Source organism: Paralichthys olivaceus, chromosome 20 (genome assembly GCF_024713975.1).
Source record: "Paralichthys olivaceus isolate ysfri-2021 chromosome 20, ASM2471397v2, whole genome shotgun sequence".
Classification (NCBI taxonomy): Eukaryota; Metazoa; Chordata; class Actinopteri; order Pleuronectiformes; family Paralichthyidae; genus Paralichthys; species Paralichthys olivaceus.
Genome location: NC_091112.1, coordinates 798,507 through 823,843, shown reverse-complemented (window position 1 = coordinate 823,843; position 25,337 = coordinate 798,507). Strand labels below are relative to the sequence as shown.

The 25,337-nt window shown below is 45.6% G+C and overlaps 1 protein-coding gene across 4 annotated transcripts; it reads right to left on the bottom strand.

The window, feature by feature from the left end:
• Positions 1–559: 559 nt before the first annotated feature.
• LOC109641591 (protein MTSS 1-like) lies at positions 560–25,337 on the bottom strand. 4 transcript variants are annotated; one of them, XM_069516313.1, is made up of 16 exons: positions 24,888–25,337; positions 21,715–21,776; positions 21,229–21,302; positions 11,372–11,456; positions 10,735–10,826; positions 10,516–10,590; positions 10,326–10,337; positions 9,904–10,061; positions 9,571–9,678; positions 9,245–9,342; positions 8,463–8,688; positions 7,438–7,539; positions 6,992–7,252; positions 6,264–6,431; positions 6,012–6,168; positions 560–5,699 (listed from the first exon to the last, which is right to left on the bottom strand). In XM_069516313.1, the coding sequence occupies exons 1-16, from the start codon at positions 24,957–24,959 to the stop codon at positions 5,047–5,049; spliced, it is 2,403 nt and encodes an 800-aa protein (XP_069372414.1). In that variant the 5' UTR covers positions 24,960–25,337; the 3' UTR covers positions 560–5,046. The 4 variants fall into 4 exon arrangements, with proteins under 4 accessions (XP_069372414.1, XP_069372416.1, XP_069372415.1 ...); XM_069516315.1 differs by lacking the exon at positions 6,992–7,252; XM_069516314.1 differs by lacking the exon at positions 7,438–7,539.

Below are 25,337 nucleotides of genomic sequence, written 5' to 3'. Positions count from 1 at the left end.
GGTGACGAACGATCTGTGACGATGTATCGTCAAACGTAGAGGGGAGGAGCCATTAAACTTTTTACTGTTATACTTGGAAACAAGTTCCAGTACAGGAGGGAACCGCTGCTGTGACGTCATTCCATGACCTCATCGAGACGCCACGATGACGTCATTCTTACTGTATGAGCCTAAATTAAATATTTTTCAATCTAAGAGCTTCAGCTCATGTCATCATTTCTTTAGTTTGCAGAGATGACGTCATTTTCTTACTTCTTCATGACGTCCCTGATCATGTGACATCATCATGCTGATCGACGTCAGCTCTTGGCTCAGCCGCGGTGTCCCTCAGGGGTCTGCTCTGAGCCCGACTGTTTTTATTCAAATCTTTTCAAGTCAGAGTTCAGTTGTTTTAAGCGATGGGAGTTTGCAGAGAGAAAATACACGGATGCTTGTGTTTTCAACCTAAACCCTTTTTAAGGACAATAAAATCAAAGTCTTTAATTGAACGGCACAATAAAGCTTCGATCTAAAATAGAAATCTGTGATGTGTTAGTAAGAAAGACCAAAGTCTCCGTCGTGAGATGCACATCGTATGCTACGATTTTATTATTTAGCCAAAACAGCTGGTATACATAGAAAACAGGAGACAGTTAGTATTCAGGAAATGAACATGAAACTCAAACAAGAGGTGAAACAGTCATTAAAAAAATAATATTAATAAAACAGGTTGCATCACTTCTAACGCCACAGATCAAGTCCGACACCTGCTCTTCACTAAATAATGTTTCCCTCTTAAATGCTTAGAAATGTAACGTTCATGGATTCAGTGGATTGGAGGAATAGCTGTCGTCTTACATTATGATTTGTAATGGGAACATTTTATTGTCTTGAGACGTCAGATAAAATATTTCACATTTATGTGACGTTTAAAAAAATCAGTGGAACAAAAAGAATATGAATCAGACTTTCAGCTAAAATGTATTTCAATTGAAAATGTTTTCATTTAATTCATTCTTCAGTTTTACATGAGCTCAAATTGATCAGGATTAGAAATCATTTAATGCATTTTTAATCTTGTGAAGGTGACAGACACTTCTTCTATATTAATGGGATTTTTTAATGATACTATAAGAATTTGAAGGGTTGTTTAATTTAGTTAATCCAAAACTATTCAAAAAAATTCAAAGCTCTAAATCCTAATCCTAAATAAAATGTAAATATTCCTGCTATGGCAAAAAATTGAATAAAGCATCAAGTGTCAGAGTGAATCAAACAGATAACACCTATCAATGAAACACATGAGGGAAAGAATATTATATAGAAAATATTAACAAAAATTGAAATTGAAAAATCTAGAGCATTATTCCAAATATGCTGTAAAAAGTTTTGGCAACTTGTCTCAAATGAAAAGTTAAACATTGAAAGGCAGAAACACACAAACAGCTGCTGATACTTACAGCTCAGAGACAAAATGACCTCAACACACACCGACGACTGGACGAGTGATTAAAAGAGATTTTAATAATAATATCCTCTAATTGAAAATAATGTGATTCCTTATCGTCACTAATCTAATGGTCAGTGTGTGTCGGTATCATTCAGATCCCTGATAACACACAGCTCCTCACAGGCCCGAACATTCAGCTTCACGCGCGTTTTTATCGCATCAGCTCCACGATTGTATTCGTAAACCTGGAGAATCCACAGAGCGAATATGAAACAGGCTTCAGTCATCATACAGGGCGTCAAACTGCCGTCACAAACAATATGAAACATCAACGATCCCTGAAGGGAAACGGAGCAGGCGAGGGACGGTGTCTAAAATGCTTCCTGGTCCATTAGACCAACTGAGAGGACAAAGAAACGTTTCAGTAGAAAAAAGCTGTCTATATTAAATCTTTAACTAAAAAATAACATGCATATTAAATACATTAGGTTTCATATGCTCAATAGTACAGTTTGGCGATTAAAACCTGGTAAACAACAAATGAAATGAGTTATAATATTCAATTGAATAAATATATAAATCATTTGACTCGTGGTGACGAGTAAGTAGCAACAAGGGAGTTCAGCGTGTTTCAGCTTGTTAAATCAAACACAGGTTAGGTTTTTAACTCAACGGGCTATTTGACATTCAGTAATTAGCCTACAAGCTAACATAGTTTTATTATATATTTGTTGCAGTGACACATTGATATTAATACACAGCAGAGCCTACTGGTGTTCTGTTGTACCTGTTTAACCACAGCTAATATGTGTTAGCCTCGTCTGGGACCAATATGGAGGGTTAGCTTAAACGTCTCGTTGCAAAGGATCTGAAGGATCATTGCTACGTTCTACATCGGAGCCTTAGCTAGCGTCCGAAGTCCATGAGTTTAATCACAATTTAACGTTTAGCAAGGAATTATTTAGCAAATGTTCATGAAAATATTAAACTTGAAATCAAAAGTCTCTTTGTCTACGTAGTGGAAAAGGAAAAAAGAAAAATCCTGCTGTAAAGTTTCAGTAACATTCTCAAACAAACGGAAAAGGAGAAAACGTCTTTTCTTTTCTTTTCCTCATAAACTTGTTCGCTTGCGTACAAATTATATATTTCAGCTAAATGATATTTTAGCTAACTCTTAGCCAGCCTGCAAACTAAAACTTAAATGTGGACCTTGTCAAATGCTCTTTTTGAATTTTGTTGAAATCACAAGATTAAATTTTAGCTAAAACTTGAATAGTGAAGTTTTAAAATGTCCTTTTTAAATTTTTCTGGGAGAACATCAGGGAATGAAGCCATAATGTTTTCAGTCGAAGAGCAAAGGGCCTCCAACATGGCCGCCAGAGAGCGTATATAAACCGGCCAGCACTGGACGGTTCGGTTAGTGTTTGATGGCCAGTTAGCACAGACAGTTACGGCTAAAGCTAAGTTGCTAAACTGCAGAACAGTTTTTTACCGTTTAGAATATTTCGTAACATCTTTTACCAGAAACATCTTCTTGTGGTATATTGGATCAGCCTCCATGTTACAGGGACAGTGAACCAACAGTGTGAATGTAATTTCATGTATTAGCAGCAATTGTGCTACAGTAGTTAGCAGGGTGGCTAGTTACCTGGCTATCTCTGCTAGTTTAGCTAGGTCAGATATGTTAGCTTGCCAATGTATAAAACTCAACATGGGAATTTTGCTGTGTGGTTAAAGCTACACATATCGATATTATTGTGTGAGTGCATTAAAGTGTAGAGCCGGCCACAAGTTTTGTATTTTACCTAAAGTTCCTGAACTTTTGAGGCATAAAGCTTCAAAATATTATGTTTTTAAAAGATCATAATTTAAGTTTTAAGATATTTTTTAAAGTGTCCGAATTGAAATGATAAATAAATTACAATTACAATTCTTTCAAACCGTCTCGTAGATTCAGAGAGATTCTATTCGACGCTAAATCAAAGTCAGGGAGTGTACCTTTAATAAGAGTGTGACAGGATGAAAGTACTGTTACTGTAGTATACTGTCCCAATACTAAAGCTTTACAAGAAGAGTCCATAACTGTACATCTGTGCCAGGTAAATACAGCGCACCATTAGATCACAGGGTTCACTACCACAGACCCATACACTAATCCACATTACTCCAAATACTACGTCTAGGTAGTACCAAGGAACCTGTAGTAACACGAGTACTACCATGGACGTTAAAGTGTACGCTAACACACTCTGTACAGTTGCTACTCTGGTGGTAGGTTCGGTGTGCGGTCAAACTACACACTGACAAACTCACAAATAGTGATTAACGGCAGGAGCTATCATTGGTGGAGTTTACTCCTGATTTGTTGCCTCACAGAAAATAAAAGTCTAAAAAAGCCAAATAATGAACAAATAAGAATTCCTTCAGAGTATTTGATCTTCAGTCAATTTAGCAAGTTGTAGGCCTCCACGTTTTGAGTTCCGCTTTTGCTTACACCTGTTGCACGGACGTTAGAAACGATTCCTACGTTTCATTTAAGGGCCACACTGATTGTTTGAACCGGGGTCGAACCTTAAAGAACATGCAGATCAATCTACTGCGTGTCTGCTGTTAATGGCTGCAACAACAAAAAAAAACCTTAGCTGCTATTAAAATGGTTCTATGCCACTCTCCATTCTGCTAACCCTACATATACAAACACTCAGCTCATTAGGAGCTCAGTGTTTTCTTCCAGGCTGTTTTATTCCCTATCAAACACCGAATCTATGTTTTTACAGAAAAACTAATCCAGCATCGTTTCAATTAAATAGAGAATATTTAAGTTAAATTCAGCACGAAGGCTTTTGGCACCTTTAACGGGGAAATGGGAGGAGACTATGGGGTGTAGAGGGAGCATATGACAAAAAAACATACAAACACGTCAAATTATAAATATGTATATACAAATCATTTTCTGATCTTTTGAAAATACTCCGTCGTTGTTCTGGTTCATGTTTATCTCTTTGAGTTTTTCTCTACTTCTCATCTATCGTCATTTCTTAAATTAAAAGTCAAATTTAGTTTTGTTTCAGTCGCTTCTGTTACAAGTAGAATTACCTCGTTCACAGCGCTCACACCTTTTCTCTCGTGTGCTGAAGTTGAGGAAATGATCTCGGATCAATGATCCCAGTGGGAAACTCACAGCAGAACTTTACCGAAATTAGTCGAGCGCAATTTGAATTTTTTAACTTGAAGAAGCTGAAGGTTTTCAGTTTGTTTCTCCAGCAACAGAATTTGTGACTGTGGAGAAATTCTCAGCCTGAACACGTCTGATACTCTACAGAAGGTTTTATGTTCACGATGAATTTCAATTTCAGAAAAGGAATTTTAGCTTTTCCACACAGTCGTTTGCCTTCAGTTTGTGTCAGAGAAGAAACGTTCAAACTACAGTGAGAGCATATGTATGTAAACTCTGATCAGAGTCTCTGGGCAACTTCTTATTCTTGACATTCACTTGACGTCGTAGTTTTCCGTTTGCTGTTACTCGACAGTAACCATTTTGTGTCCCTTTAACAGTATATTTACTGAAACTCCGTCAGGGACGCAAAATGGCCCAAGTCAAACAAAGCCTTCTCCTCTCAGTGAATCATCGGCGCTGAGCGGTCATTGGTCGTCGTCTTCTTGAGTTTGACTCCTCGCCGTATGGCCACCAGAAAGTCCTCCACCTCACCGTATTCCGACTCTTCCAGGAGCTCTGGGAGAGGCCGGCGCTCCCACTCTGACACCCGCCCACCGGGCTGCGGAGGTGGGGTTGGAGGATCTGACCCCTTTAAGAGGTGCGGGGCGTCACAGGAGCAGGACTTTGGCGAAAACGGCCCGTTGCTGCCTGGTGACAGAGGTGTGGTCGCGGGGCTGAGAGGGGTCCGCGGTGTGTTGCTGTCCTCTGACACCGCTCTGCTGGGGAAACCGGGATGCTCAGGCACAGTGGGGGTCTTGACGGGGATCATGGGGGGCTTGATGGGGATGGGGCCCAGGTTGAGGCCCCCGGAGGGTCGACGCAGGTTAGGTTTGGAGGACGGCGTCCGTCGGATGGTGGCAACTCCGGGGGTGATTACAGCGGCGGGGTTGGAGGGCAGGCCGGCGGTGGAGGCGGGACGTTTGGACTGAAACATGCGGCGGTACGACTGACTGATGTCACTGTTTCTGGGGATGGTGGAGGATTTATCGAAGTCGGACGACTGCTGCTCGCTGTCCTGATCCACTCCAACCGTGTAGTAGTCACAGTCTGAGACTACAGTGAACAGAAAACAAGTTGATCTCAACACGTCTGTCGTCCACGTCTGACAGAACACACACGCCTGTATTTTATACTTTAAACATGTCATTTAACATACAGAGTGTTTTAGCGTGTAACTGTGAGTGTATAGAGAGATGGGCAACATGAACACTCCACCAAGCGTTTCAACCGCCCCCTGGTGGCTGGCTGCAGTATGGGTCATAAACCCAATGTTGTATGATGAATATATTTCCTATACGTTTTAAAAGATGACTGTGTGTGTCTGTGTGTGAGTGTGTGTGTCTGTGTGTGAGTGTGTGTGTGCACCTTGTGAGGGGATGGTGTCCTCTGAGCAGCACGGTGTGTTGGTCTGGCTGCTGTAGCCGCTGGAGCCCTGCAGCGAGTCTCTACTGGAGCCGTGGATGTCCAGCTGGAGACCACGGGCCAGAACTCGGGCCAGCTCCTCATGGACCTCCCTGTCCTCCTGCCACACACACACACACACACGTTATCTCAGACGTGATTGGCTCTCAGTCAGTCAGTGTGAACTGAAATTAACTAAACACAAAGTCATCTGACCTTGGGCGATGTCAGGGAGTGGCTTCCTTTGACCCCTTGTAGCTCCTCCCCTGGTGTAGTGACATCCGCGCCCTGGTGGCTGCTGGGATCTGTAGTCTCTCTCCTGTCCTTGCTCCTCCTCAGGGTGTTGACCATCGGCTGGTCGTAGGGACCTGGTTTGGCCCAGTCCTACACAGACATGGAGGTGGAGGAGCGTCACGTCTCACCGCACGAATGAAAAACTCATATTTGGTCATGATTATATTTCAGACAATTTATATTTTCTGATATTTGATGGAATCATTTTAGATTTACATTAGATTTGAACTGTTGTGAACCTAAGATTATTAATTGATTGTTTTTGATTAATCATTTGTTTAAACAATTGAAACACTAATGACCGACACTGTTACTTATAAATAGAATCCTGAAATAGTTCTGTATTAACCTATGACGGCGTCATGGCATTTTGAAGCTGAAATACTTGGGATTCTTACAAACTTTACTGACAGTAAATGTTTCTCACATTTTATAATTCATGTTATAATCAAGAGAGAATCAAAGTTTTCTGTAAAATGTTATAATGAAAACCAAACAGACGCAATTTATCCCTGTTCGCTTTCAAACTGAGCAAAGAAGGAAAACTAAATTCAAATGGAGACAAGAAGTAAGAGAACTGCATCAGAAGACGACAGAAGGATAAACTGAAGGAAAGAGGAGGATGACATGAGGAGCAGTGAGGATCAAACCTTCCAGGACGGGATTCGAGATGACGCGACCAGTCCCAGCCCCGGGGGGCTGAGTGGCTGGACCTCTCCTGACTGGCCGGAGCCTGAACGAGACCACGGCCACGTGGGAGAAACAGACGAATAGGAGGGCGAGGAGATGGGAGAGGTGGTGGTGGTGGTGGTGAAGGAGGTGAAGTATGGAGGGTGGAGGTGGGTGTCCTGGGCCTGAGGTGCCGCTCCGTGCAGACAGAGGGCAGCGTGATGGTCAAAACCATTCGACAACTGAACGTGAGCGGATGAGAAAAGAATCAAAACAATTCAAAAAGATGGTTGTGACTGTTGAGGACGAAAAGCTGATGCACAGATTTAAACATTTTACAATAGTCTGAAAGAATCCTCCTGTGTGTGTGTGTGTGTGTGTGTGTGTGTGTGTGTGTGTGTGTGTGCGTTCACATGAAGACGTTCACCTGTTGTGTTGCAGAGCGAGGGTCATGGTGCGAGGGTGAGGAAGATGAGGAGGAGGAAAACTCCTCATTGACAGACTGACAGCGTAAAGGAGAGACGCATGACTGCAGCAGAATGATGCACACACACACACACAGACAGACAGACAGACACACACACATACAGACAGACACACACAGACAGACAGACAGACAGACAGACAGACAGACACACACACACAGTCAGCAGTTTGCAGGGTGCACAGAGAGAAGCCACGACAGCAGATAAAAACACAGAGAAACAGAAGAAGCAGAGGAAGTGCGACAGATTAGTCAGGAGAAAATATAAACAAGAGTCACAGACAGTGAAACAAGCAGCTGCAGCGCAAACATCCGACGAGTTAGATGAAGCAGAAGCAGCTTCAGCAGATGGAGTGAAGAGAAAGATAACGAGCTCAAGTCTCTGATATGTGAAAATAAGCAGAATGGCCTCCCTGTGGTTGAAGCAGCTTCAGTCACATACATTTTTCCCAGACTCATGTGAGGTCACTGGGACCTTTGAAGGAATAATAATATGAATAATATAAAAATGACTTTATGTATATCGCACTTATCTAAACGTGCTTCACACGGTTCTCTAAAGACTTGAGATGTCCAACAGGTAGAAACCTGTTTTGTGAGGTCACCGTGACCCTGGACCTTCGACGGCCCAACTCTAATCAGTTAATCTGCGACAAGAAGCTGTAAAGAAAGATGGACGACACAGGCGGTGCCCGTATCCCAGAAACGGGCGCCGCCATCTTGAGATTACGACGACCAGTCACGGGACGGTCTCAGTCCGTCGTCACAGCCAATAGCAGATGATTAAATGACCCACCTGACTTCACGCTGCTTCATGTTTATCAAAATTTAAAGAAGCAAAGATTGAAGAAGCTGATACTCGTAAAAATGACCAGATGATTCAAGTTATATATTAATTTTCTGCTAATCGTGTCTGATGAACCTGTGTAACGTGAAGTCGTCCTCCTCCCCAGCAGCTTCAAACTCACCTGTGAGGATTCCGGAGGCATCGGCGAAGGCGATTTGGACTGGAAGGCGTCCTGGGAGATGAAGCCAGAGTCGTGGGAGGAGACCGAGGAGAGGCGGGCCGGTGTCTGCTGGGGGAGCACCGAGGAGGAGGAGGAGGAGGAGGCGCGGTAACGGAAGTGGGAGGTGGGGGAGTGGCAGTGTGAGCCGCTGGAGCGAGAGTCGCTGCTGTTCACACTGTTCAGGCTGCTGTGGGACAAAGAGGACGGGATGTGAGACGCTGCCTGGTTCTGCTCAGGTTATATCATTCTCTTCAGAAAGGAAATGTCCTTTTCCCTTTCCAGGTTTTTTTGTGTGTGAGTTTGTCGTGTTCGCTCAGACGTCTCTGGACTTTGTTCAGACGGAAAGTAGAAGGATTGTTCATTCAGAAAAACAAAGTAATTAATTTTAAAAAGTTTTTCCTTGTAAAAATAGAAAAAACTATTAGATCTGTATTTTTTCCTAAACACAAAAATACTAATTGATTAAAACATCTCATAAAACATAAAACAGCAGAATTCGTTTCTCAGATCTCAGGGATCTGTTGTTAATAAAACTAAAAACATTAAATGAGAATCTCTTCTCTTGGTTTTCTGGGTTTTGATTCATCAGCCCGAATGTTTTAAATCTGAAAAATAAACTGAAACATATCAAGAGCTTCAGATGAAATCGTCTCAGACTCCTCACAAGAAGTGAAACTAGAATTCCAAAGGGCCACAGGGTGGCAGTGTGATGCTTTTTGTAACCATGGTAACCAGTCACCTACCTGCACATGCTGGACTTCCTGGATACCGTGGTGCTCGGCGATGAGGGCGGAGTTTGGTATGACCAGGTACAGTCTGAGCTCTTCAGGTCCACGATGACCTGAGAGAACAAATCAGAAGTTAAATAGAATCGGGTCCTTCGGCCTGAAGATGAAGCCTCAACTCTCCTGCCTGGGACCTATGACCTGCTATGAACTCTGGGAAATGAGGTTCATTCATAAGATTTGGATATTTGATCAGAAAGTGTTCTGCACAGACTGTGTCTTTGAACGCATCACGGAGACAGGTCGGTTCAATCGGAGGAATCTGGATGTTCAGACCGTCGTACCTGCTCGCTGGAGGCGGGCAGCTTGTGTGGGTCCATGGTCAAGGCCTTCAGGTCGTCAGTCAGCGTCTGCAGGTGAGTGATCTCCCCCAACATGGACATCTCCTCCTCCTGACACACAAACACACGGTAACTCCGCATCAGAGTTTGTAGGTGATGACGACAGAACGTACGAATGTCAGACTGAAGTCTTTAGTCCCTAAATCACAACGTGAAGTAAAACAGAACCAATGAAACACGAACACATGAAGCTTCAGACTCTCAGAGAGAAAACGACCTCATCTCTGTGACAGTTGTGTTTTTGTGACATGTCTCTGTGTCTTTTGTCAGACTGACCACCACAGGCCTCAGCATCGACACGAAGCAGCAGAAGCGACTCCTCTCCTCCACCAGAGCCTTCCTCACCGCCTGCTTCTCCGTCTCCTCCAGCAACAGATACTTATCACTGACGTCCTGCATGGCGCTGTCCAGCTGAGGCTGGAGGTCCCCGCGACCTGGACACACACACACGAAGACACATCTGTAACTACACAAGCACTCTCAGACCTGCACTGAAGTCCTGACGTGTTCCTGACATGTTCCTGACATGTTCTGTATGTGAGAACAAATATCTGAGTCAGTGTCTCTGGATATTTTCTGGATCTTCTCCTGCAGCCTCCTGGTAAAATGTCTGGAAAATGTCGGACCCTAAGATTCTCCTTATTGTGTCGGATTCGACCAGAGTTTCTGTGGCAGGTGATGAGTGGGTGTAAACTTACCAAATACATCAGCTGAGCAGAGCAGAGCATGATGGGACGCCGGCGTAACGGGAGGAGAAAGAAACACGACATGAATTTTAAACTCATGAGATCACAGCCTTTAAATAACCCTGCAGATTGATGGAACCGCTGAACACTGATAGCTTCATTACAACTGACTCATAGAAAAGAGTTTCCACAGATCACAGACCTTTCTTTGCTTTCTTCTGCAGCTTCATGGTGTCGGACGACTTCTTCTTGATCTCCTGACGAGCCTTCTTATACTCTGCAGAGGAAACACATGAAGATGACGTCAGTGTAGAGAACAGAAGGAAACTGAGCCGTAGAAATCACTCAGAGTCATCAGGGTGGAATTAGGTGTTGGTTAGAGGCTGTGTGTGTGTGTGTGCATGTGTGTGTGTGTGTGTACCTTTGGCGTGATCTTTGTCCAGAGTGTTGGCGACTCTCTTCCACTCCTCCATCTGCTCCTGGAGTGGGTTGATCAGACAGTCCAGAAACACCCTGGAAACACACACACACACACACACACACACACACACACACACACACACACGCACACGCACACGCACACACACACACACACACTTATACGTTTGCATGTGTGGATTGTTTACATCCTCCAGCTGAGTTTCAGGACATCCTCTCATTTCACTCTGATCGACTCCCTCCCTCCGTCCTGAGAGAGTTAACGGAGAAGACGAGGCAGGAGAGGAGGAGAGGAAGATGTGAAAGACTGATGAACATGAACCCTCTCAGGAGGCGGCACGAAGAAGACGGAACGAAGAGGAGGACGAGGGGCTCATGACAGAGGGACAGACACAGACAAACACAATGATGATAATAAGATTAATAATTCATTTCAAAATGAATCAGGATATTTGTTAGTTAGTCCTGCACTCAAACACACTGAGAGAGAGAGAGAGAGAGGGAGAGGGAGAGCAAGATGGAGGATAAAGAGCTGGAGCAGGAAGAGGAGGAGCAGGTTGCCATGGCGATGCTACACCTGTTCATCACACACACACTCACACACACTCACACCTACTCACATGGAGAACTGGCGGAGCTTGGCCTCGATGCTTCGGTGCCTCATGCACATCCTGGTGAGAGCTGAACCGATGTCCCTCGTCCCGCCTGAAAACACACGCACGCACACACACACACACACACACACACACACACACACACACAGTTGCATTGATAAGAAAACAGAAACCCAGAAACATACAAATATCTGTCGAGTTCAAACAGACACACACACGTTCTTCTCACAACGACACTGTGACAACAGAGAAGTGACCTGAACCAACACAACTTCACGTCAAAACTAGAAACGAGAAGAAGAGGAGGCGTTTGGACTTTTAAACATCTGAGACAAAGGTCAGAGGTCACGATCAGGGATTCACTCTGTCTGTCTTGCTCAAGGACACTCCGGCAGGGTGCAGACGTGTCCAGGAGCCGACCGTCGGTGCAGCAGGAGACCTGCAGGCTCCCAAAGGGGCCAGATGGTCGTCCTCTCTCTCTCTCCCCCAGACAGAACACTCCCTCTTGAGGAAGAGGTCACCAGAGCTCAGCCCGTCAGCCTGGAGCTCCAACAACGACCTCCAGCACACGCACACGCACACGCACACGCACACGCTCATCTTCCTGCACATGTGACGACCAGTGATATCCAGAATTCAACCCCGTCAACTCTAAACAAAAGATGAACTTAAAAAACAGCTCACGTGTTTTATTTTAATTGATCTTTAACATATTCTCACATTTTCTCTTTAAGTTGAACTTTTTCAGAGTCCTGTCTGTGAAGCGTCCTCACAAGTATAGTTGAGTGTGTGTGTGTGTGTGTGTGTGGGGTGGGGTAGAGAGCACTGCATTGCACCACTGACACCTCCTTCTCTCCTCTGCTCTTCCTCCTCTCCTCCTCCTCCTCCTCCTCCTCCGTCACACCCAGCGTCTCCATCTCCCTCCTTTCTCATCTTTTCTCTTCTCCAGCCTCTTTTTAAAAAGGTGCAGCGACCAGGAGTTCATTTACCTTAAAGCTCCAAAGACAAACAGAGCATCACAGACACACACTCCTGAACATCTCTCCTCTAACGTGTCCGATGTTTTCAATCTGCATTATTTCTATAGAAGAACCGTTTCATGAGCTCTTTGATCTGAACCACATCCTTCCACAGAGTTCGATGGTTTCGTGTTTTCCTGCCGACTGAACATATGAACACATGAACATATGAACAGCTGAACTTGTCGACAAATTTGGATCCTGATCTGGATTCTGGTTTTTCTCAGTTGCTGTTCGGTCACAAATATAAAGTTCAACTGTATCAGAGACTGGATACTTTACGTGTGTTCAATGTAAAAAAGTTTGCAGAAAACTTTTGTGTGTAAAGCATCTGATGCAAATACACGTGTACATACATGTATGCAATATGGTGAGAAAGTGGCCGATCAGCGATCAGTGGAGGTTTGTTCTGTCCGTGTGTCGAACATCTGTATCACAGACACGTCTGTTTCACAGACAGACACATCTGTATCACAGACAGACACATCTGTATCACAGACAGACACATCTGTTTCACAGACACATCTGTATCACAGACACATCTGTATCTGTGTTAAACAAAGATCATTTTCTTAATCTAAACAAATGTAGTGACACAGTTTGCTTCAGTTTCCTGTTATTAGCAGACGAGTTCCTGCAGGTCACAGACAGTCGATCAGTTCCTGGTCAATTCAGCTGATTGACCCGACTGTGGACTCACACTGGGCCACTGTGTGTGTGTGTGTGTGTGTGTGTGTGTGTGTGTGTGTGTGTGACCCACTTTTCTGGGCGTGTTCTGTCTGACCTGCAGCCGGTTCGCTCTGATCGTGGCCTCGAGGCTCCACAGCCGCTCGCCTGCACGCGAGAGCGAACACGGAAACAAGCGATCGTCAGACATCAAAACATTGTCAAGAGGAGACGGATAAAAAAAAATGATGTAAAGTTAAAGAGCCGACGTCTGAGACAAACTGTGACGACATCGGTTAAGACGAAGATTCACAGGAAGCACGAACATCACATCGGTTAAACACCAGTGAACCGACCGGTGAGCGCTCGGAGGCCTGTCACACATCAACTCTAATAAATCCTGATCGTTGAGTGGAAATAAAGAATAAATAAATTGTGTCATTAGTTGTTTTATTCTCTGGGGACGTCGCTGATCTGGACTCTGTAACCGGAGGACGGTGGCGTGCGTCGAAGGACAGTCGGTGACCTGGAATCTAAGACCGGAATTTAAAGCCGTCTCCCTGCAACCGACTGGGACGTGAACTCGGCCGTCACATTCCCACCGGAGGAGTCGCTCCACATGATCACTGGTGGAACTGGGCTGAGGAACCAGAGCAGCTGACCACACACACACACACACACATGCACACACACACACGCACACACACACACACACACAGTGCAGCAGTAAATCACTGTCCTGTTGCATGAGAATATATTTCTTGTTGCTGCAGGTGCATGAGGGGAGAGGAAGAGGAAGATGAAGAGGACGGAGTTAAAGAAAGAGAAGAGGATGAAATAAAACGTCTGATCTTTAAATTTTTTATTTGTTCTTTTCGTCCTTTATAAAATAAAACTGTGACACGAGCCGCCACAACTGTAGGGGGCGCTCTTAGGGAGCGGAGCAGTTTGAGACGACATATTGATGGTGGAGGAGATTTCAGTAAATAAAGTTGGACGACGCGTCTCCACTCAAATCTAAACCAGGTCCAACACGAACGTCAGAGTCTGAGCAAAACTCGATCAGCAACGTGATCAGGGACGTGACGTGACTGCAGAGGACGTCACCACAAGGTGGCAGCGTCCGTCTGAGAGATGTTTTGGCTTCATTTCTGGACAGAAGCAGGAAGTGGAGACGTGCGGTGCTTCTTCTTTATTCACAGAATAAAATAACTGAATAAAACAGTTTCCTCTTTATTTTATCTTTATATTTAAGTAAAAACAAAGAAGATGTCTTTTGAAATTCTGTTTAACTTTCACTTTGTCCTTTAACTTAACACATCCTGGTTCTTTGGGAGTTTTAGAGTCAAAGTGGGCGGAGCTAAACCAATCAGGTGAAGTTAAAAAAAGACGGGTGGTTTTGCCTGGTGGTTGCATCAGTCTCTCTCTCTCTCTCTCTCTCTCTCTCTCCATAAGCCAAGGTCACTTTACCACTTCAATTCTCCTCATGTGTCAACAAGAGGTGTCGCCCTGCCCCCCGCTGTCAATCTCTTTAATGCCGAGAGATGAAACGCCATCGTACGGCTAATGAGCGACACGTCTGAACGGTCACATCGAGCTCAGCTGCGCCCGAACGAGACGACGTGAACTTCAGGGAGGACTGTGGACAAACAAAGAGGCCGTGCAACAACTTTAATTAAAACTGCAACTTGTTTCAAAACAGCAGCTGCAGCAGAGAAGCAAGAATCACATAATGATTTAATATAATCTGAACTTTGTGTAAACGAATCTCTCCGGCCGTCGATCAAACCATCGAACCATCTGATTCGTTTTCACGTCCCTGAGCTACTTCCTGTTTCAGATAATCTAAAGGAGACATGATGTGTTCTTCAGTCTTTCTTTCCTGTAAAGTTGAAAAAGTTCGTCCCCTGCACAGAAAACCCTGAAGCTGCTGAAACACCTCGTCAGTCGTCCGGATCAAACAGTCACAAAGCTGATGTTCTCATCTGCTGCGGTCAAAACTGGTCGATCACAACATTCAGAGAATTAATGGCTTTTTGTCCTCAAGGATAAAAAAACGATGGAGATTCAAACGTCTTCACCGACAGACGCTGTTCAGCTTCTTGCATTTCAGGGGGATTCTAAATTTAAAAAAGTGAAAACATTTCAAAACTTGTTGGCATTCACGTCTAACTGGGTTACAGTACGTGTGTGTGTGTGTGTGTGTGTGTCTGCGTGTGTGTGTGTGTGTGTGTGGGGGGGGGGGGGGTCCTGGCGAGTCCCGTTACAGGAGTAAACTGAATTCCGAGCAGCTCCTGCGGGACGATGGGGTCATAAAGTCCTGGAATACCACACACTGGACCAGGGAGGGGAGCAGTCCTAAGATGCCTGAGTGAGGAGGCTGCAGTCAGTGTGTGTGTGTGTGTGTGTGTGTGTGTGTGTGTGTGTGTGTGTGTGTGTGTGTGAGACGCAGAGTTTTCGGATTCTTTAAATACCTAGATATTCCTGGGAACATCTCCCTTCTCTGATAACATCCAGGACTTAGACTGATCCATCAGTTCTGGATCACTTTGCCTTCAACACTCATCGCTCTTGTTGGGACGAATTTTACAAAGTTTGTCTCCGCTGACCCGTCAGTGCTGCACGAGCCCCGAGGGAGGGACAGGGGACAGGGTCGTCCCGAGGGAGGGACAGGGGACAGGGTCGTCCCCAGGGAGGGACAGGGGAGAGGGTCGTCCCGAGGGAGGGACAGGGGACAGGGTCGTCCTGGGCAGAGATAACTGTCAATCATCTACCGTGAGACAGCTGCCGTCCGGTCAGCTGCTCCGACCTCTGCTCAGTGAAGATAAAACATCTAAAGAACCAGGATGTTTGACAACACGACAACAAACGGAACTTTGTCCTCACAATGATTCGACTCTTGAATCTCCTCAGTTTGTTGATTCAACATTCGATTAAACAGTAAAACATCTTTCGTTAACGACGTCGGTGGATTGAGACGGACAGTTATTACTTCTCTTCTGTTGGCAGCTGAGAACACACAACACACACACACACACACACACACACACACACACACACACACAGGCGTGAAGAAACATGCTTCGATCTACAGAGGAACAGGAATGTAGAAACAAGATCCTGATGATATCAGAAGCTCTTTCATTCTAAACTTTTAAAAACAAATCCAACGCCATCGTCCGCAGCCAACACCCCCCCCACCACCACCACACACACACACACACACACACACACACACACACACTTTGAACTGAGACTAAAACAAAGTAAAGTGAGCGTTTGATTTGTTTGACCTGAGTCACTGGCCGACCTCCTGAGTGAAACCAGACTCTTACTCCTCCACTAATCTGTATTCTGGAGGCGTGTGTGTGATATTGTGTGTGTGTGTGTGTGTGTGTGTGTGTGTGTGTGTGTGTGTGTGTGTGTGTGTGTTCTCTCCACTCATCTGTTGTTTACATGTCAACATGCAACGTCACTCATTAGAGCGTATCCCTCCGCCAACACCAAACAACACACCGTCATCTAGTTCTACAAAAGAAAACAGGAAGTGCTTCTACTCAAATTCAACGCTCCACGACTTCATCGAGTACTTTAACTGCAACTGTATATTTCCTTTAGTACAAGTACTTTTAAAAATATAAGATTAAGATGTGGTGGAGTAGAAGTACTCATATTTGCTGACACTAACGTGACGAACGTCTGAAAAACTCACGTTACAAAGGTTTAATGATGAATCTACAGACTGCGACTTTAATATTTATATGTAAAAGTCTAAAGTTACGTATAAAAACAACTTTGCTAATTAAACTGTGATTATAGTTGTTAGACGAACACAATGTGTGTGTGTGACTGTAACAGACTGTGTGGGAGGTCCACCAGGGTACTCAGGTGTGTGTGTGTGTGTGTGTGTGTGTGTGTGTGTGTAGCGTGTTCAGGCAGGTCTTTGTCTTGCTGATTGGTTACTGTCTGTTAAACCAGACACACTTTGATGCGACGTGTTCCAGGTTTTCGTTGCCGAAGCGAGTTGACGAGACTCTGATTGGTTGAAACCACAGAAGTGCATCAACACGACGAACAGTTAACCGTCAGTCAAACTCTTCTTCTTCAGAACGCTGATATCAGTCGAGGCCTCAAACTGAGCGACATCGGTCGAGTTCACGAGCGAAGAAACCACAGACTCGGTTGACGAGGGGGAAATGAGGTCACAGGCTTCGTCTCTGCAGCGTGAAGCTGTAACGGTGAATTATTTAACAACCGCTCAACCTTTACAAACGCCACCGACCTCCTGCTGGTGACCTCCACCACGAGCACACTGAGCGACCCACTGTCTTCTCCTCTGTCTTCAAACGATCAAGTCAACATTAGTCTCGTGTTACGAGCGTGGACCACGTCTGCGTGTCCTCCGTCCTGCACACGCTCGAGTCCAGACCTGCAGAGGCAGCGCTCCCTCGTCCTCCGCCTCACACGGGTGGAGCCTCATAACTAATTAGGCGCAGTTTGTGCAGGAGATGAAACGAACACACACAGTCTCACCTGCTGGGCGACCCTGGTTAATAATTCAAACACACCCTCAGGCTGACGGCAGGTCGAGTCCCCTGAACGTTCACCGCACCGTGAAAACACCAGAACATTTTATAATGAGCTTCTAAAACACATTTCATTTTTTCTTTCTTGTTTTTACTTTAATTTTTTTTAGATATTTACATAAAAAAATATCTCTTGAAAGTAAAAAGAAATTGGATATTTTTTACAGGACAAAATTAAACTTATATTAAGTTACAGAGATCAAGTCGTGAAAAAATAAAAACCTCAAACGTTCAGGAAATATTTCATCTGTGAAATGAACCTGATATTTCTCATCATCTCTAAATGTTGTGATCGAGCTCAAGTTCAGTCTGATGGGAACCTCTCAGGAGCAGTGTGTGTGTGTGTGTGTGTGTGTGTGTGTGTGTGTGTGTGTGTGTGTTCACAGCCTGTGTGACGTCAAACCAGGCAGCTGCAGCTGTTGCCGTGGCGATGCCATACCATGAGGAGACCACACACTGCAGCTCTCACATGAAGCCGATCATGCGACGAGGAAAACCTGGAGGCTCAAAGATCTGACGCTCGCTCCGTCAGACCTGGAGCCTCGGATGGAAGAGTCATCCCTCAGGGAATTGTGGGTAGTAATGTGGACCTCCAGTCTGCTTGTGGTTTCCTGTGCGGACCAACGTTACCGCCTGCTGTTTTATTTTAACTTCCAGTTTCCCACCAGTAAAACAACAGGCTGCCGTGTGTTCGTGTGAGAGGAGGAAACATTGAATCACTTGAGTCTGGAATTAAATCACAATCAGAAATAAGTAAAATATGAAACTGTGACTGAAACAGTGACGTTATCTTTCACTTCCTCTTTTAAAAATGTTGAACATCACTAATAAATGGAAAATTGAGAAAAGCTGTTTGTCCAAAAGCTTCTTGCAGCAGAAAATGCTTCAATCATTGAAACTTGTAATTTCCTGGTTGTTCTGAAACAACCACACGTGAAGGAGGAAAGTAGAATCGTCTCAGTTTGCTGCTGCAGCCTCGTCGCAGCAGTGATGCACACAAAGAGCTGCAGTTGTATTTCTGAACGTTTGACCTCGGCGGTGGAGACGCTCGGAGCGAGGACACAGTCTGGAGCAGAAGGACTTTGACTCCGGTCCAGTTCAAACCTCTGATCTCACTCAGGATCTCGTTCTCTGTTGATTCAGTTTTTATGTTTTCTGGTTCGTTTGACCTGATTTTGTTCCTTTTGACGACTGACGTCTCTGAGCTGCTGCGTTCTGGCAAAGAAACACCTGAGGTCAGATTTTTCTTTCCACGGCTGGAAACTAGAAGCTGCTCTTAAGTTTTAACGTTTCATTTTTTTTATCCACAACCTTCAATAAAGTCTGTGGTTGTAAATAACGTCTGGAGTCATTAGAAAAGTGTAGTTTGGTGAATCTCAGGGATCAAACCTGATGTAGCGACGCTGCAACTCAACCTGACCTTGAAGAAAATCCTAAAACAACGCTGGCGTGTGGACACTGCAGATATGACATCACTCACCTGCGCCCGAGATGATATCATTAAATGACGAGCTGCCAAAGAGACGCCATCTGTGACTGCACACACACACACACACACACACACTCTGCAGCAGCCTCCACAGGGATTCACTTCACTCACATACAGAACCTGCAGAACACGTCAGGAACACGTCAGGAACACGTCAGGAACACGACAGGAACACGTCAGACAGAATCATCAGAATGAATCAAACTTTAACTGGAGATATTCTATTGTGAGTTGTGGATTTTTCAGAATGTTCAGAAAAGTGTTTTGGCAGATTTAAATGTTCCCGTCATCATTTCATCTAAATAGATCCATTTCTGAGTTCTGGACAAAAACTAGATTTTTGTGAGGAACGAGGAACCATCAACTGGTGTGTGGACAGTTGTGTCTCCTCTGTCTTTCTGAACGACCTTTGACCTTTGACCAAAAACACGTATCAATGAATCAACGTGGACGAACGAGCCAAATCTGTGTTCTTGAAATATCACGTAAAAAAAATCCAGAACCAACTCTGGAGCCGTCGAGGTTCAACAAGGAGCCAGTTCACCGTTAATAACACTCGTCTTAAAACCACAAACTACATCTGGCCTGACTTCTACAGCTTTCACAGCCAGATGTTCGTCCGCGGCTCGAACACAGAAGCTCCGAGAACACGTGGAGGAATCAAGAGTCCACAGAAACAGTTTGACTCTCGTCCAGGAGACAGGTTTCAAGGATTTTTCCACAGGGGGCCTCCTCCTTTCCTCTTACCCTCTTCCATCTCCCCCTCTTCTTCCCTCACGCTGTCACCTCTCCTCCGTCACACCTCCTCTCTCTCTCCTCTTCATCCTCGTCTCTCCTCCTCTACCTTCGCTTCCTGTTACCAGATGTTGACATACTGACGAGGCCCCGTCAAAGTGGTGGCCGTCGCCGGCCCTTTAAGAGGGAACGAAACCCCCACCCCGCTGCAGGTTGCTACGGCAACCACAGAACAGTGCGCACACACACACACACACACACACACACACACACACACACACACACACACACACACACACACACACACTAACAGGTAGAGAAAGGAGCCCCCCCGCTGTGATTCATCTCCACTGTGTTGGACACGATCAGATAAAAATCCTACGTTAGCGTCTGAACCAACCGTCTCCACGGAAACACAAATAAATAATAACTGAGCACAGAAGACGGTAAGTGAACGTATCACACAGTCAATGATGACGCATGTGACGATGTTTTCATCCATTCATTCATTCATTCATTCATCCATTCATTCATTCATTCATCCATCTCGTTGCTCAGACTGAATCTTGCAGTGATTTCCGTCTTGTTGCTATGACCACCAGGAGCAGTCGGCTGGACATGACAGGCAACGGTAACCCCCCCCCCTCCATCACCATCTGCCCTCCATCCTTCTCCCCTACCTCCTCCTCCTCCTCCTCCTCTTCACCCCCCCCCCCCCCCCCCTCATATTCCTCCATCACACATCAAACCCTCCGACGTTGCTCCTCCGTCCTCCTTCATACACACGACTGCTTTCTGCAAAGAGAACGAGTCGTCGCTGGTGGAGGGAGGCCGCCCCCCTTTGTTTTCATACAGATACATGTATGTATACATATATTCATATATATATATATATTCATATATATATATATATATATGAATACATACATAATACGTCATCATTGAATCTGTAGATTTTTTTATAAATGTGAAATTAAAACCAGAAATAGTTTTTCATCAAAGAACAGTTTTATCTTTTAGTTTAAAACCACATAGAAGTTTCTCTTTAATATTTAGAGTCTGACAGAGACATTCTACACCTGTTCCAGGTGTGTAACCACACACACACACTCACCACACACACACACACACACACACACACTCACACTCACACTCACATACACTCACACACACACACACACTCACACTCACACTCACACTCACATACACTCACACACACACCCCAACACACAGTCAATTACAGAGCAGCTGTGACCTACAGCCCTAGAATCAACGCGGCGGTGATTGATTGTTTCCTCAGCTCATTGTGACACACACACACACACACACACACACACACACACACACACTCACACGTCACCGTCCTACCTCGGCTGTTGGTTGCCAGGTCGGCCACTTTCTGGAAGGCATCCAGGAAGGCGGCGACCGCCACCACCGTCGTCCTGGAAACAGGAAGCACGACAGAGACATATTTATGAATCTATATATATAAAGTTTGTAATCAGTGTTGACCTCTGGTGACCTCTGGTGACCTCTGGTGACCTCTGGGCCGCTGCAGCGTCTCTGGAGGCTGCTGTGGATCCGTCTCACTGATAATGTCATTAATCTCTGCCGGCCTCCGCAGGTTCATTGAGCTGTCCACGTGTGTGTGTGTGTGTGTGTGTGTGTGTCTGTAGACCCGGTGAACCACAGCGTCGGGGACGAGGTGAGCTTGACATTTAAACACTTAATGAAGCCGACTGATTGGATTTTCTCAAGCTCAGGTTGTTCACAGTCTCAACATGTGTGTGTGTGTGTGTGTGTGTGTGTGTGTGTGTGTGTGTGTGTGTGTGTGTGTCTGTGTGTGTGTGTTACCTGAGTTGGGACTGCAGTTTGCTGGCCTTGCTGATGAAGTCGTCCCACACAGGGTAACTTCCCTGAGCAGAGACAAGAGACGAGAAGAAGACAAATATTTGAATGACAGAACAACATAAAGTCTGGATACACACTTATTCAACTTTGATTCACCCTGAACACACACTGTGTGCGGTCAGACACAAAACACACACACAATAAATTCCTCTCCAGAAAAAGTTAACTCGTGTTCAGCTGCTCGGCCAAAACACATAAATCCTGAGGATCAGACGCTGCAGCGAGCCACACACACACACACACACACACACACACACACACACACACACACAGACACACACACACACACACACACACACACACACACACACACACACACACACACACACACCGGAGAAACCGGTTCAAGTCTCTTAAAGAGACGGGAGCGTTTGAGACAGAGGCTGAGAAGAGGAGCTGCAGCGATGCAACATCGTCTCGTGATATTTACTGATATTCATTCAAACTTTAAATCCACAGAGTCATTTATTTTAAATATCAACTGGACTGAGACGGAATATTTTTGCCTCTGAACTTAAAATCTAAATTGTAGTTCAGAGAATGTTCTTCGTCCCTCGAGCTCAACGTGAGAGTAACCACGGCCGCGTGACGTCTCCGCCCCCTGACGGGCTCTGTGTGGGCGTGGTTCCTAATTCCTCTGCAGCCGGGTGTGTTCAGCCTCGTTCTGTTCGTGAGAGTGACGCCCAGCATCATCGCCTGGCTACCGTTGCTACGGTAACGCTGCTGCTGCTGCAGAGAGGCTTCAGGCAGAGAAGGATTCGTGGGGGGGGGGGGGGGGTTCACATGTGCATGCAGCCACACACACACACACACTCGGCAGGGCTACTGCGTCCATCAGTCACCGAGGACATAAATTGTCACCGTGGCAACACCCGGAGGCAGCAGCAGCAGCAGCCGGTCCTTCAGGATCCTCGGCTCCGTTTGACTCAGGGAAGAATCACAGGCGTCGAGCGGAGGAATCCCTGTTTGTTTCTTCTTCTTCTGCGACGATCACGTGACACAACAACACAAACGTCACTCGTCACACTTCAGCTCTCGATGTGGCGTCAAAGCTGCTCTGAAGAAAACCGTCCAAACACCGAGATCAGCAGCGATTCACCACCTCTGAATGTTCAAACGCTGACATCACGAAAAAAGACGTAGACTGTGAATAAAGATGGACGCTTCCACTTCCTCTAATTATCCAGAAATGACGACAAAATATCTACGAATGACGCCGTGTTTCGCCGATGACATAATTTGGATTCAAACCAAACTGATGAGAAACACTTGAACAAACATCGGTGAGATAAGATCGACCTGAAACGACAGAAACATCTTTGACAAACATTTATTTAACGTCTGCTTTGCTCCAGGTGACTTCCTGTTTCGTCTTCACTGATGTAACGTCTTCCTGTCCTAGAACCATGACGGGGGATAAACGGCGTTTGTCTCAAACTTTCAACGAGATCGGCGTCTTCATACGATTTCACTAAATCAGTGAATAATGGCTGAAATCGGGCCTTTGCACGTTTGCCAAGACTCCGCCCTCTTTAACCGAACCTAGCCTTCAGCTCTGAGCTAAATATCTGACATCACGAAAAAACCACGAAAGAACCAGAACGTCACCTGACGCCAGAACAGGAAGTGATACACGTCAGCTGATTTCCACAAACAACACAGTGACCCATTTGGCCAATGCAACAGCTCGGTCCCTGATGTTTCCATGGTGATATCGATAGTGATAAACCACTACACACACACACACAGACACACAGACACACACACACACACAGACACAGACACAGACACACACACACACACACACACACACACACACACACACACGGTGGGAATAAAGGGAAGTTCCTGAAGCAGGTTCTCACATGTTCCCGCTGTGGATAAACACTAATGGACTTTAACGTCTCATAAAAACGATTGTTATTGAGTCGACACTTCATCCCGACTTCATTAATCCAGTGGTTGTAAACGTCTCTCATTGTGCTGCTTTAATGAATCTGAGGGAGCGGGCGTCTGTCACCTGAGGCTGAGAACACACACACACACGTGTGGAGCGGCCTCGTCCACAGTGACTCAGTCAAACCTCCACACGTCTCACGCATGAATTAAACGTCAGCTGCTTTTCATCGTGACGATTATCCAGTCAGCAAGAAAGAGAGCGGAACCACGACGCACTGTTCAGTTTTTAAATCACCGATGACGTCAAAATACAAACGTGATAAAAGACGTCAGCACCAAACCAACAGGCTCGGTTGGATCAGGAGTGTATCAAGGTTCTTCAGGGACCCCGGGGCAAAATGGAGCTGGGGGCCCCAAACCAGACGCTTTATTGTCTCGAGGCCTTGTTAGACGGTTTTTACTAGAGCTTTATTTTGAAGAAAAGTTCACATTCTACCTGTAATGTCCTGTTTTAGATTTAAAACATGCAGAGTCAGCTCTGACGTAGTTTGTCACGTGAAATGTTTCTGAACTTTACTGTAAACTTAGACTCGTGAGGCGGAGGAGGAGGAGCCACCACAACTTCCAGTGTTCTCCCTCGTCTGCGTCAGATGAGGTTTCCAAAATTCATCGGTAGGAAGTTTGAGTGTTTTTTTTTTTGCTTGATTTGAACCAACTGAGGGACATCTTTGTTTTTTTTTCTCATTTCATTTTAAAAGTTGACCGGTTTAGAATCCTGGGAGGATTTCTCTGGGGCTGGACGGCGGATGAGCGGAGGTCAACACGGGCCTCGTTGTTTTTAGACCCAATCTTGAACCTGGTGTTGGAGTCCGTCGGTTCTGTAACGTTCAGATCGTGACTCTGCTGAACCTGCTCTTCACCTCCTGCTGTGTCACTGCATCCCTGCCATTCATCCTGACTGTGTGTGTGTGTGTGTGTGTGCAGCTGGATTGTAATCTTTCTCCTGAACACACACCCTCCTCTTCCTCTTCCTCCTCCTCCATAACAACAACAACGATAATGACTGTGATGAATGATCCAGTGAAGATCTTTGTGCAACAGATTTGATGAACAGAGCAGCAGCTCTGCCTCCATGAGTCAGGTTCAATGATGATGATGATGATGATGATGATGATGATGATGATGATGATGATGATGATGCAGTTAGTGGACGTTACCTTCATGTCTCCTATGACGGTCTGGAAGAGCCCCCCCAGCGCGCTGCACTCCCGCTCCATCACCGTCTCCATCTTCGGCTGCGTGTGCACGGGAACAGGGACAGACTCAGCCGGAGCGCGTGTGTTCCATAGATGACGCGACAGGAGAAGAAAGGAAGGAGATGATCCAGAAAGAGGGAGAGAGGAGAGAGGAGAGAGGAGAGCAGCCTCAGGGGGTCGCTGCAGAGCCTCCCCGGCTCACACGCACCACAGGGCGGACACACGCTGCAGCAGAGCCGCTCAGATTCCTCCCCGGGCAGGTGGAGCCCATGTCCGCATGGTGGAGCAGAGAGGAGCCGCCGAGGAGGAGGAGGAACCAGGAGAACCAGGAGAACCAAAGAGAACCAGGAGAACCAGGAGAAGCAACTTTACGCAGAGAACCACTGACACTGAAACACACACAGGACGCGG